Here is a 15,142-nt window from a genome sequence, read left to right as displayed (position 1 = left end):
TCTCACTGAGGGTTTGCTCTCTAGGTCTCCTTCTCATACTTATCGACTGACTTAGTTTGTGTGCCTGAAAACAGAGCCTGAGGCAGGGATTTGGGTAAAAAGGTAGATTTCTCGGGAGCAAGGGTGGAGGGGAGGAGGGAAGGTGAGACGAGGGGATATTCCTGAGACTGCTGCTGTGAGCAATGGGAGCCCCACTTCCTTGGACTTTCATGCAGCACACAGAATGCCTCAGAGCTCTCTCAGCTCTCATGGCCCTTCTGTTGAGGGTTCCTCCTGGGGGACTCCATCTGTCCTGTAATTCTGATCTCACTTGAGCAAAGACAGAAGGGACGTTTCTGCCCTGGGGCAGAAAATAGAAAGCCAGGGGCCCACCCATGCTTCAGGTGGTATGCTGTCAGTGCAAAGGGAGGCTGGGCCTGCACACTACTGTCCACTGCAGCTGTGGCTTAAATCCGAGGTGGGCTGAAGTTTTGTGACCTGCATGAGAGATCACATGGTCCTTGTCATAGTCATCATCATCATTATCATTGGGTATACCACCTATAGAACAAGGGCAGCGTGTTGTAAATAATAGAGTCATCAAAAAGTGCATGAGTGGGAAGAGGAGAATGAGTCTAGCATTTGGTAATGAGGAGGTATAAATGGAGGAAGTGGTTTTTCATGGAATCTTTAAGAGAAGTAGAATTTCATCAGGTAAAGAAGTCACCTGAGTGTGGTGGCCCATGCCTGGGCACACCCCAGTAATCCCAGAGCTTTGGGAGGCAGAAGCTGGTGGATGACTTGAGAGCAGGAGTTGGAGACCAGACTGGGCAACATAGTGAGACTCCATCTCTACAAAAAAATAAAAAAATAAATTAGCCAGGTGTGGCGGTGTGCACCTGTAGTCCTAGATACTTGGGAGATGGAGGTGGGAGGATTACATGAGCCCAGGAGTTTGTCATGCCACTGCACTCAAGTCTGGGTGACAGAGAGACACTGTCTGAAAAAAAAAAAAAAAAAAAGGAAAGAAAAAAAAGAATTCAAGGCAAAACATTCCAGGGGAGGAAAATATAACAAACACTGGATATAGTGACGGGGGTGCAGTGATGAGATGCAGGAGTGGAGGTACAGTGATGGGGTGCAGTGATGAGATGCAGGAGTGGAGGTACAGTGATGGGGTGCAGTGATGAGATGCAGGAGTGGAGGTACAGTGGTGGGGTGCAGTGATGAGATGCAGGAGTGGAGGTACAGTGGTGGGGTGCAGTGATGAGATGCAGGCGTGGAGGTACAGTGGTGGGGTGCAGTGATGAGGTATAGAGATGGGATGCAGTGATAGGGCACAACCATGGGCTTGCAGGGATGGGAGGTGGTGGCCTGCAGTGGTGGAGTAGAGTGATGAAGTATATTGGGGAGGGTTCAGTGGTAAGTGCAGTAATGGGGGTACAGTGATGTAGTACAATTGTGGGGTTGCAGTGATGGAGTGCAGTGATGCAGTGCAGTGGTGGGGTGCAGTGATGGGGGTAGCAGTGGAGCTGCAGTGGTGGGGTGCAGTGGCAGGGTACAGTAATGGGATAATGGTGAAGGTGCAGTGACGGGGTGCAGTGGTGGGATGCAGTGGTGGGGTGCAGTGGTGGGGGTGCAGTGATGGGGTGCAGCAATGGGCTATAGAAATGGGGAGCATTGGTGGAGTGCAGTGGTGGGGTGCAGTGATGGGGTGCAGTGGTGGGGTGCAGTGGTGGGGTGCAGTGATCAGGTGCAGTGGTGGGGTGCAGTGATGGGGTGCAGCAATGGGTTATAGAAACGGAGAGCATTGGTGGAGTGCAGTGGTGGGGGTGCAGTGATGGGGGTAGCAGTGGAGCTGCAGTGGTGGGGTGCAGTGTCAGGGGTGCAGTGATGGGGTGCAGTGGTGGGGTGCAGTGATCAGGTGCAGTGGTGGGATGCAGTGGTGGGGGTGCAGTGGTGGGGTACAGTGATGGAGGTAGTGGTGGGGGTGCAGTGGTGGGTGTAGTGATGGAGTGCAGTAGTGGGGTGCAGTGGTGGGAGTGCAGTGGTAGGGTATAGTGATGCGATAATGGTGGAGGTGCAGTGATGGGGTGCAGTGGTAGAGTGCAGTGATGGGGTGCAGTGGTAGAGTGCAGTGATGGGGTGCAGTGGTGGGGGTGGTGGTGGGGGTGCAGTGATGGGGTGCAGTGGTGTGGGTAACAGTGGGGTTGCAGTGAGGCATTAGTTTGGAATCATAGAATGGAGTCAGATGAGAAAAGATTTGAAGGTCAAGTTAAAGTGTTTGGGTGTAATATGAATATGTGAGAGGTTTGAAGGGACAGGTTATGAGATGGAAGCTTTAAGGCTTCCCAGCTGTGGGTCCATATGTGGTGTATGGGGCATTGCCTAGTGACCTGATTCCAGCACCAGAGCACCACTCCTTTGTTTTGTCCACCTACAGGCTGGTTTCCACCCTGAGGCAGCTGCCATTGCTCTCGTACCTTCAAGGTTCCTTTAGCCTCTCTTTATGAGGATCCCAAAGTGGGCTTTGATCTTTACCACCTATCAGCAGAGGTAAATGAACCTATGTTTTAAGCCAAGCTGCTTAAAGAACAAGCCCTTAGCCCTTATCTTGGTTTTCTCCCTCAGGGTTTCAGCAGAGTAATCTGGGAGAACAGGGAGAGCCTATCAAAGGTCTGTGTCTCCCAGGGGCCATCCAGGCTACTGACCTGTGCTACTGATGGGGACATCAAGGTCCAAGGTGGTTATTCAGCTTTCTAGAAGATTAAGTAATTTTTCATGGCCCAAGAACTGCAGAAGCCGGCCCATCCTCCCAGATCTTTCTATTGCCTCTCCTTTCCTACTCCCTCCTCCCCAAATTGCAAAGCCTGCAGCTCAAGGGCAGGAAACCTGAGCTCTAGTCCCAGCTGCTACTTCTCATCTTTGTGATATTGGACCAGCAATCCCATCTTGCAAAATCTCAGTTTCCTCATCTACAAAATGAGACTAATCGCATCAAATTAGGTAACAGATGCAAAGAAAGCATTTAGCCCAGGGTCTGGTACCAGTAAGGCATTCTGTAAATGAAGGCTAGTGGCATTGATTCCTGACATTATCAGTATTCCTCACAGAGTAGGTCCTGTGCATTAGGGGATGCCTGTGACAGAGGCGGTACCTAGAGAGAACAGCAAATAGAAGATGTTTCATTAGGAAACCATTTCCTCTATAGTTCTCTTTGCATTCTGATTTTGTGGAAGAGAAAGACTCAGTTTGGTGGTATTATAGCATGTTATATATACATACACACATATATATACACACACACATATGTATGTATATATATATAATGCTTGTTAATTTCCATTTTTAGCATGGAGAATTCTTCGCCCCTCTAGTTAATGATAGATAATTACATCTAACTCAATCTGCTAAAGTCCTATTCGGTAACTTAAACAGTCTCTTTAGATAGCATAATCACTTCAAATAAATCCATAGCCTCTCAGATTTGCTCCCCACCCCACCCACACTCCTTGCCAAGATGGTGTCAGGCTGTGTAAGTCAAGGGATGCTAATAGGACCACATGAGTGGTAGGGCAGAGGGAGCTTAGACCCACTTGCAGAAGTCCTTGCGTTGTTGTGGTCTCTACAGAAACGTCCCGCTGCCCGGGCTCCTGGGAGGAGGATGAATTCTCACGTGGTGAGCTCATGGTCTGTCCTCTCGTCTTGATCAAAGCCCACTGACCCTCCCTGGCTGGCTCAGTGCCCCACCTCACCATGCCCAGTGCTCAGCACTGTGCTCCAGCACAGGCCAGGCTGTGGTTTCACTCTGTTCTCGAGTCCATGAAGCGCATCTGTAGCCCCCTGCCCTCCTCCTCCTCCTCTAGCTCCCAGCCAGGTTGGTAGTCACCTCTGAGTTTTCTTCAAAGCCACACGGTGATGTCTGGATCCATTTCAAGGAATTGGGGATCCAACGGAAGTGGGAGCACTCTCTGAGATCTCTCTTGGCCTAACCACTTCTGCTCTGCTGTGGCTGCCCCAGGTTGGTTGAGATGTGGAACCCTTCTGTCAGTATCCTCCTGGAGAACCCTTCACTGCTTAGCACACATTTCATCCTTGGCACACATTTCAGCCCCTCACTGCACCCCATCACTTTCCCCCATTGCTGTACCCCTTTAGGACCTATGTCTAAGAGCGGGAGTCAGGGCACTTTGCATAACACATGCTTTCCCTACCTCTCTTCCCTTCTCCTTTCCAAAATCCACTGTACAGAAGGGCTAGATTTTCCTGTTTGTCCTATTTTGGGGATCTTCTCCACCATATACCTCCCCTTCGTTGTAATGGTTGCTAGAGGTAAGGGAATGGTTTTGTGGTATAGAAATGCAAGATATATTGGCTTGCTCTTCCCAAAACACTATCCTTATTGCACTAGGTAGATACAATTTTGTTTAATAACAGCTTTTTAAAAAATCTCAATTTAAATAAAAAAAATCAAGTAAATTGATAGTGAATTTGGTAGTGGGAATGGAACAAATTGTGAAGACAGAAGGTCTAGAGCTGAGCTTTGGGAAGCCACAGGGCACATGTAAGACACTGGGATGAATATGTACCTGGAAAAGTCCTAGGTGTACTCCAAGGAGGAATAGAGTCATGGCTACGATTTATTAGAGAATAAGAGAGGTTGGAAAAGCAAAGCACTGAGAAGTTCAGGAGAATCAGGGGAAGGTTCTTGGAAGAGGTGGCAGTTAAATTGGATTTTAAAGAAGAAGCTGGAGAAGCAAGACATCCACACTGGGGGTGGTGGTGTTGGCAACAAGATAGTTTGTGTGAAGTGCTTTAAAACAGTTGAGTGAGCAGTGGTGTAGAGAATTGATAATATTTCTGGTCAGATGAAGGGACAGATTTGAAGGCCAGGGAGAATATTTTTGGTGGCAACTATGAAGGGCCAGAGGGGAAATAATATAATCTAAGAGGCCTCAAGGTTGCCAAGGAGGCTGTAGACCAAATGGCCATTGAAGACTCTTGTTGGCAGGGCCAGCCGGGCTGCCAGTCTGAGCTGGCAGTGTTTGTGCCTTCAGAGCCACTCGCTTGTTCCAGCAGCAACCTTCTTCCTCTTCTCAGAAACTTCTCAGCTTCTCTAGCCTGCACTGTGTCCCACAAGCAGGGCTGGAAACCTCATTCATCCTTGGGCCTCTGGAACTCGTAATCCTAAAATGTCTTGCCTGGTCTGGAATGTCTTTTCTATTTCCCCCATCCTGGAATTCCAAAGCCAATCAAATTATCTTTCCCCAACTCAAGAGTTAATCATCAGCTTCTTATGTAAATCAGAACAGGAAAGTCTTGCTTGGTCAATTCCTTTGAGAATATTGTTCTGATGCTGTTCTTCAGTAACTCGGCTGCCTCTGCCTACCTATTCAGCACTTACCAGTTAACAAGAAGCTCTTTCTGGCTCCCAACTGAAGCTCTCTGAGGCCAGCAGCAGCCGTCGATGTTCACGGAGTTCGGGCAGGCAGCCAAATGAGTGGGAATTGGGTGCACCCAGGCCAGATCCTATTTTGGGCTATCTGGGTCCTTGCAGCCCCCACCAAGGGTGAGATATCCAGTGGGAGAGGAGGGCTCTCAGAAGATGGGGTGGGAGAGGATTTTCCACTGGTAGAAATGAGGTTATTTTTTAGAGGTCTCTGAGGGTCTGTGGAGAGCTATGTAGTACTTTGATGGCATCAATGTTCTGGTGTTGCCGAGAACCTAGGACCAGAGCTTCCTTCTTGGGGTGGGTAGAGCACAAAAGACCCTTGTTCTGCCCTTGGGTTGCTCACACGCTGCAAGGGGTTTAGAGGGGCTCTATCCTGAGCACTGTGGAGGTGTGAGGAGTAGAGCCTGTGCTTCTGCACTCCTGGCTGCAGCGACAGGACTTTCAGTAATGAAATGAAATTAGAAACAGTGCTAAGACACCTGGGTCTTGCTAAGTAAGTAGCTGGGCAGTTTCCTTCCCAAGCCTCCACGTTCTGTGTGGTGACTGAGACTCCTGCATGCCCCGTCTCCCAAAGTGCCATGCTGCTGGAAGTAGATGGGTTGATTTCAGGAAGCATCTGCTTAAGAATTTTACATTTTCATCCATGAATATTCATGTGTATTCAAAAGCATATACCTAACTCACCAACCACAATTCCATAAATGTCGTTACTTGGAATTCTTCTAGGTAAAATTTTAAAAGGAGTTTATTGAAATTAAATTTTAAGAAAAAAATAAAAAGCCAGTAATCATGCAGGTGCTGCACAGATGTGCCGGCAGTGGTGCCGGAGGGTGTGGAGTGACAGAAGTGTAGGAACCCCTGGGAAGATGAGTTTGTGGCAACCCAGGATCTAGAGAGTTCGGTGTGTGTCAATCCTGTAGAAAGAAAGAGCTCTCAGCAGAAGGGAGATGGGTTCCTGAGTGAATGGGGGAGATTTTGTGGCTAGGTGCTTCTGGGCTCCTAGGAGAAACTAAGTCAGTGGTCTCATGGGGGTGACTTCTACAGCAATCTCGGAAGAAGCCATGGACCTGGATTCATGGAGAGGGAACCTGGATACTGTCAGCTGCACAGCCTCTGGGTGAAGGAAGCATGTCCCCACTGGGGAGCTCCAGGCTGGGTGGGCCATGACCCTGCCTGTCCCCAGCCTGCTCCTGATTCCTCCCATGTGTTCCCCCAGGGCCTTCTGCTGAAGGGCCACAGAGGAACACCAGGCTGGGATGGATTCAGGGCAAGCAAGTCACCGTGCTGGGAAGCCCTGTGCCTGTGAACGTGTTCCTCGGAGTCCCCTTTGCTGCTCCCCCGCTGGGACCCCTGCGATTTACAAACCCTCAGCCTGCATCGCCCTGGGATAACTTGAGAGAAGCCACCTCCTACCCTAATTTGTAAGACCAGGTTTGGGCCCACGGGTGGCTTGTGGCTCTGGGAGCGGCAGGAATGCAGATCATGCAGCCCAGTGAGAAAGAAGAGGGATTGGCATGGATGGGGGAGGAGGGAAAGAGAGGGCTTGAGACTCGAGCCAGTGGTTCGGTAATCCCCTGACTTCTAAACCGACTGATGGCCAGGACGCTGGAGGCATCTTTAAAAATATGCCGATTCTCCAAGCTCCCTTCTGAACTTTCTGAATCAGAGTATCCCGAGCTGAGCCCAGGAAACTATTATCTGAATGCTCTCTAGAGACCCTGATCACCAGCCAGGTGTTCTGGAAGTGCTGAGATGGGTTTACTGAGTCGTTTGATCAGAAGGGACTGTCTAGGTATCTTCTTGTGACCTCTCACTCAAGCCTGGCCTCTGTGGTCAGACTGGGTGGGGCTTTATTGAGAAGAACCACACTAGAAGGGTGTTAACTCCAGCTGTCAAAACTGTGCCTGATGCTGTTCACCTGGCCCATGGTGAACTCCATAAATACCCGTGGAATGAACATGTGGACGTGTCTCTGTGACACAGGAACTCTGGGAGGTAAGGAGCTCCTGGTAACTGCAGATTTTCAAGCTCGGGTAGGTAAGCAGTTGCCAGGTTAATTGTGGGGGGTTGAGGTGAGACTGACTGGGTGGGCAGTGAGACTTGAAAATCCCTCTAGAATCTTCCAAGTCTTTAGATTCTGTCAAGCTCTCAGGTTGGGCCACATGGGTTCCTGGCAGAAGAAATTTTGGTGCCAGGATATTCCCTAAGCCACAGAAGATGACCCCATGTGGTCCAAGGACTGAGGACATCAAGCTGAAACTCATTTGTTGTGTGCATTCATTCATTCACTCAACTAGTATTCATTGAGAACCAACTTGATAACTGGCTCTCCATTAGGCCAACTGGCTCTCCATTAGGCCTGGGGACACAGTAGGGGATGAGTCACAGCTGTCCTCAGGCAGCATGCAGAGGGGTGATGGTGGCAGGAATGTAAATAGTAATTGACAGTTAAAATATAAGATGGGAAGGGCAACCATTAGGGTGTCAGGGAAGGGCACTGAGGAGAAACAAAGACCCACCTGGCCCAGCTTTGATGGGAGGTCAGAGATGGCTTTTCTGAAAGCACTGAGGCCTGATCAGCAACATACAAAAGGGGCAGGGAGGCATGAACACCTGTCAGGAGAAGACGTGCAGCGATATTGCACATTATTCTATTAAGAAAACAACTAGCATTGATTGTGCACACAGTATGGTAGAAGCATTCACATTACAGCCTCACTTAATCTTACGGTGTATCATGCTCTGCTGGTGCTCTGAGGTACAGAGGTGACTAAAACAGAGTCGTAGGCTTTCAGGTGCTCACAGCTGAGCTGGGGATGATGATAATGCACACGTACAAGCTTAGGACAAGTTCTGGGAAAGAACGCAAAGTAGGTGGGTGTTTCCAAAGAAGAGATATGGTAGAACTGGAGAAATCTCAGAAGACTTCTGGGAGGAGGTGGCAAGTTGGAGTGAATCTGAAACAAAGGGAAGAATGTGAGCACGCAGATATGGGGAGAGAGCAGTCGAGGCAGAGGGCGCGGCTTGAGCAAAGCCTGGGTGTGGGAGTCTATCCCGGTTGGTTCCAGGTACAGAGGACTGGAAATGTTCCTTTGCTCTTCTGGGGACAGAAGAGGGAGCTGCAAGGGCAAAGCCCTTATTATTCGACTGTGTCCTGCCCTCTACAGTTTGGAGAATTGTTGGGCCAGCTTGGTTTCTTATGTGTGTCTATATTATCATGGTGGCATAGGAGGGTTTTGGGTGGTAACGGTGCAATTATTCTACACCATGTGCTTTCCTAGCCAGGAATCAGATCAAAGAGAATTATAATTTGCTTGCTTGTTTGTTTTGGAAACCGTGGGGGTTTGGGCATGATTGGACTTTGTACCAGTAGCTGCCTCTTCTGCTCAGGCAGAGGAGACAGCCAGGCCTCCCTGCTCTCAGAAGAACTGGCCCTTCCCAGGCAAGTTTGCTGATAACTTTTTCTGAGGGTTTTCTCCTTTCCTTCTCCAAGGTGCCTCCAGAACTCAGAGTGGCTGCACTTAGATCAACACATGCTCAAGGTGCATTACCCCAATATCGGCGTGTCAGAAGACTGCTTGTACCTGAACATCTATGCGCCTGCCCACGCTGATGCAGGTTCCAAGCTCCCCGTAAGGCTGCCTGCTGTGTGTGCTTCAAGCTCCAGCTAGCAGGACCTTGGTCTGGGATCCAGGCAGCGCAGTTGCATGTCTGGAATCGGAACTACCCCCTGTTGGGTAAAAGGGAAATGTAATCATATCAACAATTTTAAAAAATCATTCGAATGATAGATTCACATGATCAGTTTTTCTGATTGATTCTTTATTGGCAGTGCCTTGACTTTTAATTTTTATTTTGTTCTGTTTTTCCAATCTGCTGCATATTTAGTGACCTGTAAGCTTTCAGAAAAGACACTACTTAAAAGGAGTCTGACTTTTTTTTTAATTTGAGGTATCTTTTTTAAAAAAATTATACTTTAAGTTCTAGGGTACATGTGCATAATATGCAGGTTTGTTACATACGTATACATGTGCCACGTTGGTGTGCTGCACCCATTAACTCGTCATGTACATTAGGTATATCTCGTAATGCTATCCCTCCCCCCTCCCCACTCCCCACAATAGGCCCCGGTGTGTGAGGTTCCCCTTCCTGTGTCCAAGTGATCTCATTGTTCAATTCCCACCTATGAGTGAGAACATGTGGTGTTTGGTTTTCTGTCCTTGTGACAGTTTGCTGAGAATGATGGTTTCCAGCTGCATCCATGTCCCTACGAAGGACATGAACTCATCCTTTTTTATGGCTGCATAGTATTCCATGGTGTATATGTGCCACATTTTCTTAATCCAGTCTATCACTGATGGATATTTGGGTTGATTCCAAGTCTTTGCTATTGTGAATAGTGCTGCAATAAACATACATGTGCATGTGTCTTTATAGCAGCATGATTTATAATCCTTTGGGTATATACCCAGTAATGGGATGACTGGGTCAAATGGTATTTCTAGTTCTAGATCCTTGAGGAATTGCCACACTGTTTTCCACAATGGTTGAACTAGTTTACAGTCCCACCAACAGTGTAAAAGTGTTCCTATTTCTCCACATCCTCTTCAGCACCTGTTGTTTCCTTATTTTTTTAATGATTGCCATTCTAACTGGGGTGAGATGGTATCTCATTGTGGTTTTCATTTGCATTTCTCTGATGGCGAGTGATGATGAGCATTTTTTCACGTGTCTGTTGGCTGTATGAATGTCTTCTTTTGAGAAGTGTCTGTTCATATCCTTTGCCCACTTTTTGATAGGGTTGTTTGTTTTTTCTTTAAATTTGTTTGAGTTCTTTGTAGGTTCTGGATATTAGCCCTTTGTTAGATGAATAGATTGCAAAAATTTTCTCCCATTCTGTAGGTTGCCTGTTCACTCTGATGGTAGTTTCTTTTGCTGTGCACAAGCTCTTTAGTTTAATTAGATCCCATTTGTCAATTTTGGCTTTTGTTGCCATTGCTTTTGGTGTTGTACACATGAAGTCCTTGCCCACGCCTATGTCCTGAATGGTATTACCTAGGTTTTCTTCTAGGGTTTTTATAGTTTTAGGTCTAACATTTAAGTCTCTAATCCACTTTGAATTAATTTTTGTATAAGTAGTAAGGAAAGGATCCAGTTTTAGTTTTCTACTTGTAGCTAGCCAATTTTCCCAGCACCATTTATTAAATAGGGAATCCTTTCCCCATTTCTTGTTTTTCTCAGGTTTGTCAAAGATCAGATGGCTATAGATGTGTAGTATTATTTCTGAGGGTTTTGTTCTGTTCCATTGATCTATATCTCTGTTTTGGTACCAGTACCATGCTGTTTTGGTTACTGTAGCCTTGTAGTATAGTTTGAAGTCGGGTAGTGTGATGCCTCCAGCTTTATTCTTTTGGCTTAGGATTGTCTTGGCAATGTGGGCTCTCTTTTGGTTCCATATGAACTTTAAAGCAGTTTTTTCCAATTCTGTGAAGAAAGTCATTGGTAGCTTAATGGGAATGGCATTGAATCTATAAATTACCTTGGGCAGTATGGCCATTTTTATGATATTGATTCTTCCTATCCATGAGCATGGTATGTTCTTCCATTTGTTTGTGTCCTCTTTTATTTCACTGAGCAGTGGTTTGTAGTTCTCCTTGAAGAGATCCTTCACATCCCTTGTAAGTTGGATTCCTAGGTATTTTATTTTCTTTTAAGCAATTGTGAATGGGAGTTCTTTCTTGATTTGGCTCTCTGCTTCTCTGTTATTGGTGTATAAGAATGCTTGTGATTTTTGCACATTGATTTTGTATCCTGAGACTTTGCTGAAGTTGCTTATCAGCTTAAGGAGATTTTGGGCTGAGATGATGGGGTTTTCTAAATATACAATCATGTCATCTGCAGACAGGGACAATTTGACTTCTTCTTTTCCTAATTGAATACCCTTTATTTCTTTCTCTTGCCTGATGGCCCTAGCCAGAACTTCCAACACTATGTTGAATAGGAGTGGTGAGAGAGGGCATCCCTGTCTTCTGCCAGTTTTCAAAGAGAATGCTTCCTGTTTTTGCCCATTCAGTATGATATTGGCTGTGGGTTTGTCATAAATAGCTCTTATTATTTTGAGATATGTTCCATCAATGCCGAATTTATTGAGAGCTTTTAGTATAAAGGGCTGTTGAATTTTGTCAAAGGCCTTTTCTACATCTATTGAGATAATCATGTGGTTTTTGTCTTTGGTTCTATTTATATACTGGATTATGTTTATTGATTTACATATGTTGAACCAGCCTTGCATCCCAGGCATGAAGCCCACTTGATCATGGTGAATAAGCTTTTTGATGTGCTGCTGGATTCGGTTTGCCAGTATTTTGTTGAGGATTTTCGCATCAATGTTCATCAGGGATATTGGACTAAAATTATCTTTTTTTTTTGTTGTGTCTCTGCCATGCTTTGGTATCAGGATGACGTTGGCCTCATAAAATGAGTTAGGGAGGATTCCCTCTTTTTCTATTGATTGGAATAGTTTCAGAAGGAATGGTACCAGCTCCTCCTTGTAACCTCTGGTAGAATTCGGCTGTAAATCCGTCTGGTCCTGGACTTTTTTTGGTTGGTAGGCTATTAATTATTGCCTCAATTTCATAGCCTGCTATTGGCCTATTCAGGGATTCAAGTTCTTCCTGGTTTAGTCTTGGGATAGTGTATGTGTCCAGGAATTTATCCATTTCTTCTAGGTTTTCTAGTTTATTTGCATAGAGGTGTTTATAGTATTCTCTGGTGGTAGTTTGTATATCTGTGGGGTCAGTGGTGATATCCCCTTTATCATTTTTTATTGCATCTATTTGATTCTTCTCTCTTTTCTTCTTTATTAGTCTTGCTAGTGGTCTGTCAATTTTGTTTCTTTTCAAAAAAACAGCTCCTGGATTCGTTGATTTTTTTGAAGGGTTTTTTGTCTCTCTATTTCCTTCAGTTCTGCTCTGATCTTAGTTATTTCTTGCCTTCTGCTAGCTTTTGAATGTGTTTGCTCTTGTTTCTCTAGTTCTTTTAATTGTGATGTTAGGGTGTCAATTTTAGATCTTTCCTGCTTTCTCTTGTGGGCATTTAGTGCTATAAATTTCCCTCTACACACTGTTTTAAGTGTGTCCCAGAGATCCTGGTATGTTGTATCTTTGTTCTCATCGGTTTCAAAGAACATCTTTATTTCTACCTTCATTTCGTTGTGTACCCAGTAGTCATTCAGGAGCAGGTTGTTCAGTTTCCATGTAGTTGAGTGGTTTTGATTGAGTTTCTTAGTCCTGAGTTCTAGTTTGTTTGCATTGTGATCTGAGAGACAGATTGTTATTATTTCTGTTCTTTTCCATTTGCTGAGGAGTGCTTTACTTCAAACTATGTGGTCAGTTTTGGAATAAGTGCAATGTGGTGCTGAGAAGAATGTATATTCTGTTGACTTAGGGTGGAGAATTCTGTAGATGTCTATTAGTTCCGCTTGGTGCAGAGTTGAGTTCAATTCCTGGATATCCTTGTTAATTTCTGTCTCGTTGATTTAAGTCTCCCATTATTATTGTATGGGAGTCTAAGTCTCTTTGCAAGTCTCTAAAGACTTGCTTTATGAATCTGGGTGCTCCTGTATCTGTATTGGGTGCATATATATTTAGGATAGTTAGCTCTTCCTGATGAATTGATCCCTTTACCATTATGTAATGGCCTTCTTTGTCTCTTTTGATCTTTGTTGGTTTAAAGTCTGTTTTATCAGAGACTAGGATTGCAACCCCTGCCTTTTTTTGTTTTCCATTTGCTTGGAAGATCTTCTTCCATCCCTTTATTTTGAGCCCATGTGTGTCTCTGCATGTGAGATGGGTCTCCTGAATACAGCGAACTTGACTCTTTATCCAATTTGCCAGTCTATGTCTTTTAATTGGACCATTTAGTCCATTTACATTTAGGGTTAGTATTGTTATGTGTGAATTTGATCCTGTCATTACGATATTAGTTGGTTATTTTGCTCATTAGTTGATGCAGTTTCTTCCTAGCATCAATGATCATTACAATTTGGCATGTTTCTGCAATGGCTGGTACCGGTTGTCCCTTTCCATGTTTAGTGCTTCCTTCAGGATCTCCTGTAGGGCAGGCCTGGTAGTGACAGAATCTCTAAGCATTTGCTTGTCTGTAAAGGATTTTATTTCTCCTTCGCTTATGAAACTTAGTTTGGCTGGATATGAAATTCTGGGTTGAAAATCGTTTTCTTCAAGAATGTTGAATATTGGCCCCCGCTGTCTTCTGGCTTGTAGAGTTTCTGCTGAGAGATCTGCTGTTAGTCTGATGGGCTTCCCTTTGTGGGTAACGTGACCTTTTTTTCTGGGTGCCCCTAACATGTTTTCCTTCATTTCAACTTTGGTGAATCTGACAATTATGTGTCTTGGAGTTGCTCTTCTCGAGGCATATCTTTGTGGCGTTCTCTATATTTCCTCTAGTTGAATATTGGCCTGCCTTGCTAGGTTGGGGAAGTTCTCCTGGATAATATCCTGCAGAGTGTTTTCCAACTTGGTTCCATTCTCCCCATCACTTTCAGGCACACCAATCAGATGTAGATTTGGTCTTTTCACATAATCCCATATTTCTTGGAGGTTTTGTTCATTTCTTTTTACTCTTTTTCCTCTAAACTTCTCTTCTCGCTTCATTTCATTCATTTGGTCTTCAATCACTGATACTCTTTCTTCTAGTTGATTGAGTCAGTTACTGAAGCTTGTGCATTTGTCACCTAGTTCTCGATTCATGGTTTTCATCTCTATCAGTTCGTTTATGGACTTCTCTGCATTGATTATTCTAGTTATCCATTCTTCCATTATTTTTTTAAGGGTTTAATTTCTTTGCTCTGGGTACGTAGTTCCTCCTTTAGCTCTGAGAAGTTTGATCGTCTGAAGCCTTCTTCTCTCAACTCGTCAAAGTCATTCTCCATCCAGCTTTGTTCCATTGCTGGTGATGAGCTGTGTTCCTTTGGAGGGGGGGATGTGCTCTGATTTTTTGAATTTCCAGCTTTTCTGCACTGCTTTTCCCCCATCTTTGTGGTTTTTATCTGCCTTTGGTCTTTGATGATGGTGACATACTGATGGGGTTTTGGTGTGGGTGTCCTTTCTGTTTGTTATTTTTCCTTCTAACAGTCAGGACCCTCAGCTACAGGTCTGTTGGATTTTGTTTGAGGTTCACTCCAGACCCTGTTTGCCTGGGTATCAGCAGCAGAGGCTGCAAAAGATAGAATATTGCTGAATGGCAAGTGTTGCTGTCTGATTTTTGCTCTGGAAGCTTCATCTCAGAGGTGTACCCAGCTGTGTAAGGTGTGAGGTGTCGGTCTGCACCTAGTGGGGGATGTCTCCCAGTTAGGCTACTCAGGGGGTCAGGGACTCACTTGAGCAGGCAATCTGTCCGTTCTCAGATGTAAACCTTCATGCTGGGAGAACTACTGCTCTCTTCAAAGCTGTCAGACAGGGACATTTACATCTGCAGAGGTTTCTGATGCTTTTTGTTTTGCTATGCCCTGTCCCCAGAGGTGGAGTCTACAGAGGCAGACAGGCCTCCCTGAGCTGTGGTGGGCTCCACCCAGTTCAAGCTTCCCTGTGGCATTGTTTACCTACTTAAGCCTCAGCAATGGCGGCTGCCCCTCCCCCAGCCTCGCTGCTGCCTTGCAGTTAGATCTTAGACTGCTGTGCTAGCAATGAGGGA

At 45.6% G+C, this 15,142-nt stretch overlaps 1 protein-coding gene across 3 annotated transcripts in view; it reads left to right on the top strand.

Moving 5' to 3' along the window:
• Positions 1 to 15,142, top strand: part of LOC103233017 (carboxylesterase 5A) — a 126,233-nt gene that overhangs the window by 87,255 nt on the left and 23,836 nt on the right. For 2 of the 3 annotated variants that reach the window (XM_038008469.2, XM_073015392.1), the window contains exons 1-3: positions 5,032 to 5,548; positions 6,648 to 6,852; positions 8,925 to 9,063. In XM_038008469.2, the coding sequence (XP_037864397.2) occupies positions 5,476 to 5,548; positions 6,648 to 6,852; positions 8,925 to 9,063 (417 nt within the window). In that variant the 5' untranslated portion in view covers positions 5,032 to 5,475. Of the gene's footprint in view, positions 1 to 5,031; positions 5,549 to 6,647; positions 6,853 to 8,924; positions 9,064 to 15,142 lie in introns of those variants that run through there. The other variant, XM_073015391.1, reaches the window with a different exon arrangement.

This window comes from Chlorocebus sabaeus, chromosome 5 (assembly GCF_047675955.1).
Source record: "Chlorocebus sabaeus isolate Y175 chromosome 5, mChlSab1.0.hap1, whole genome shotgun sequence".
NCBI lineage: Eukaryota > Metazoa > Chordata > Mammalia > Primates > Cercopithecidae > Chlorocebus > Chlorocebus sabaeus.
Note: the sequence above shows the minus strand (reverse complement) of the source record. Positions and strands in the feature narration are given on the sequence as shown.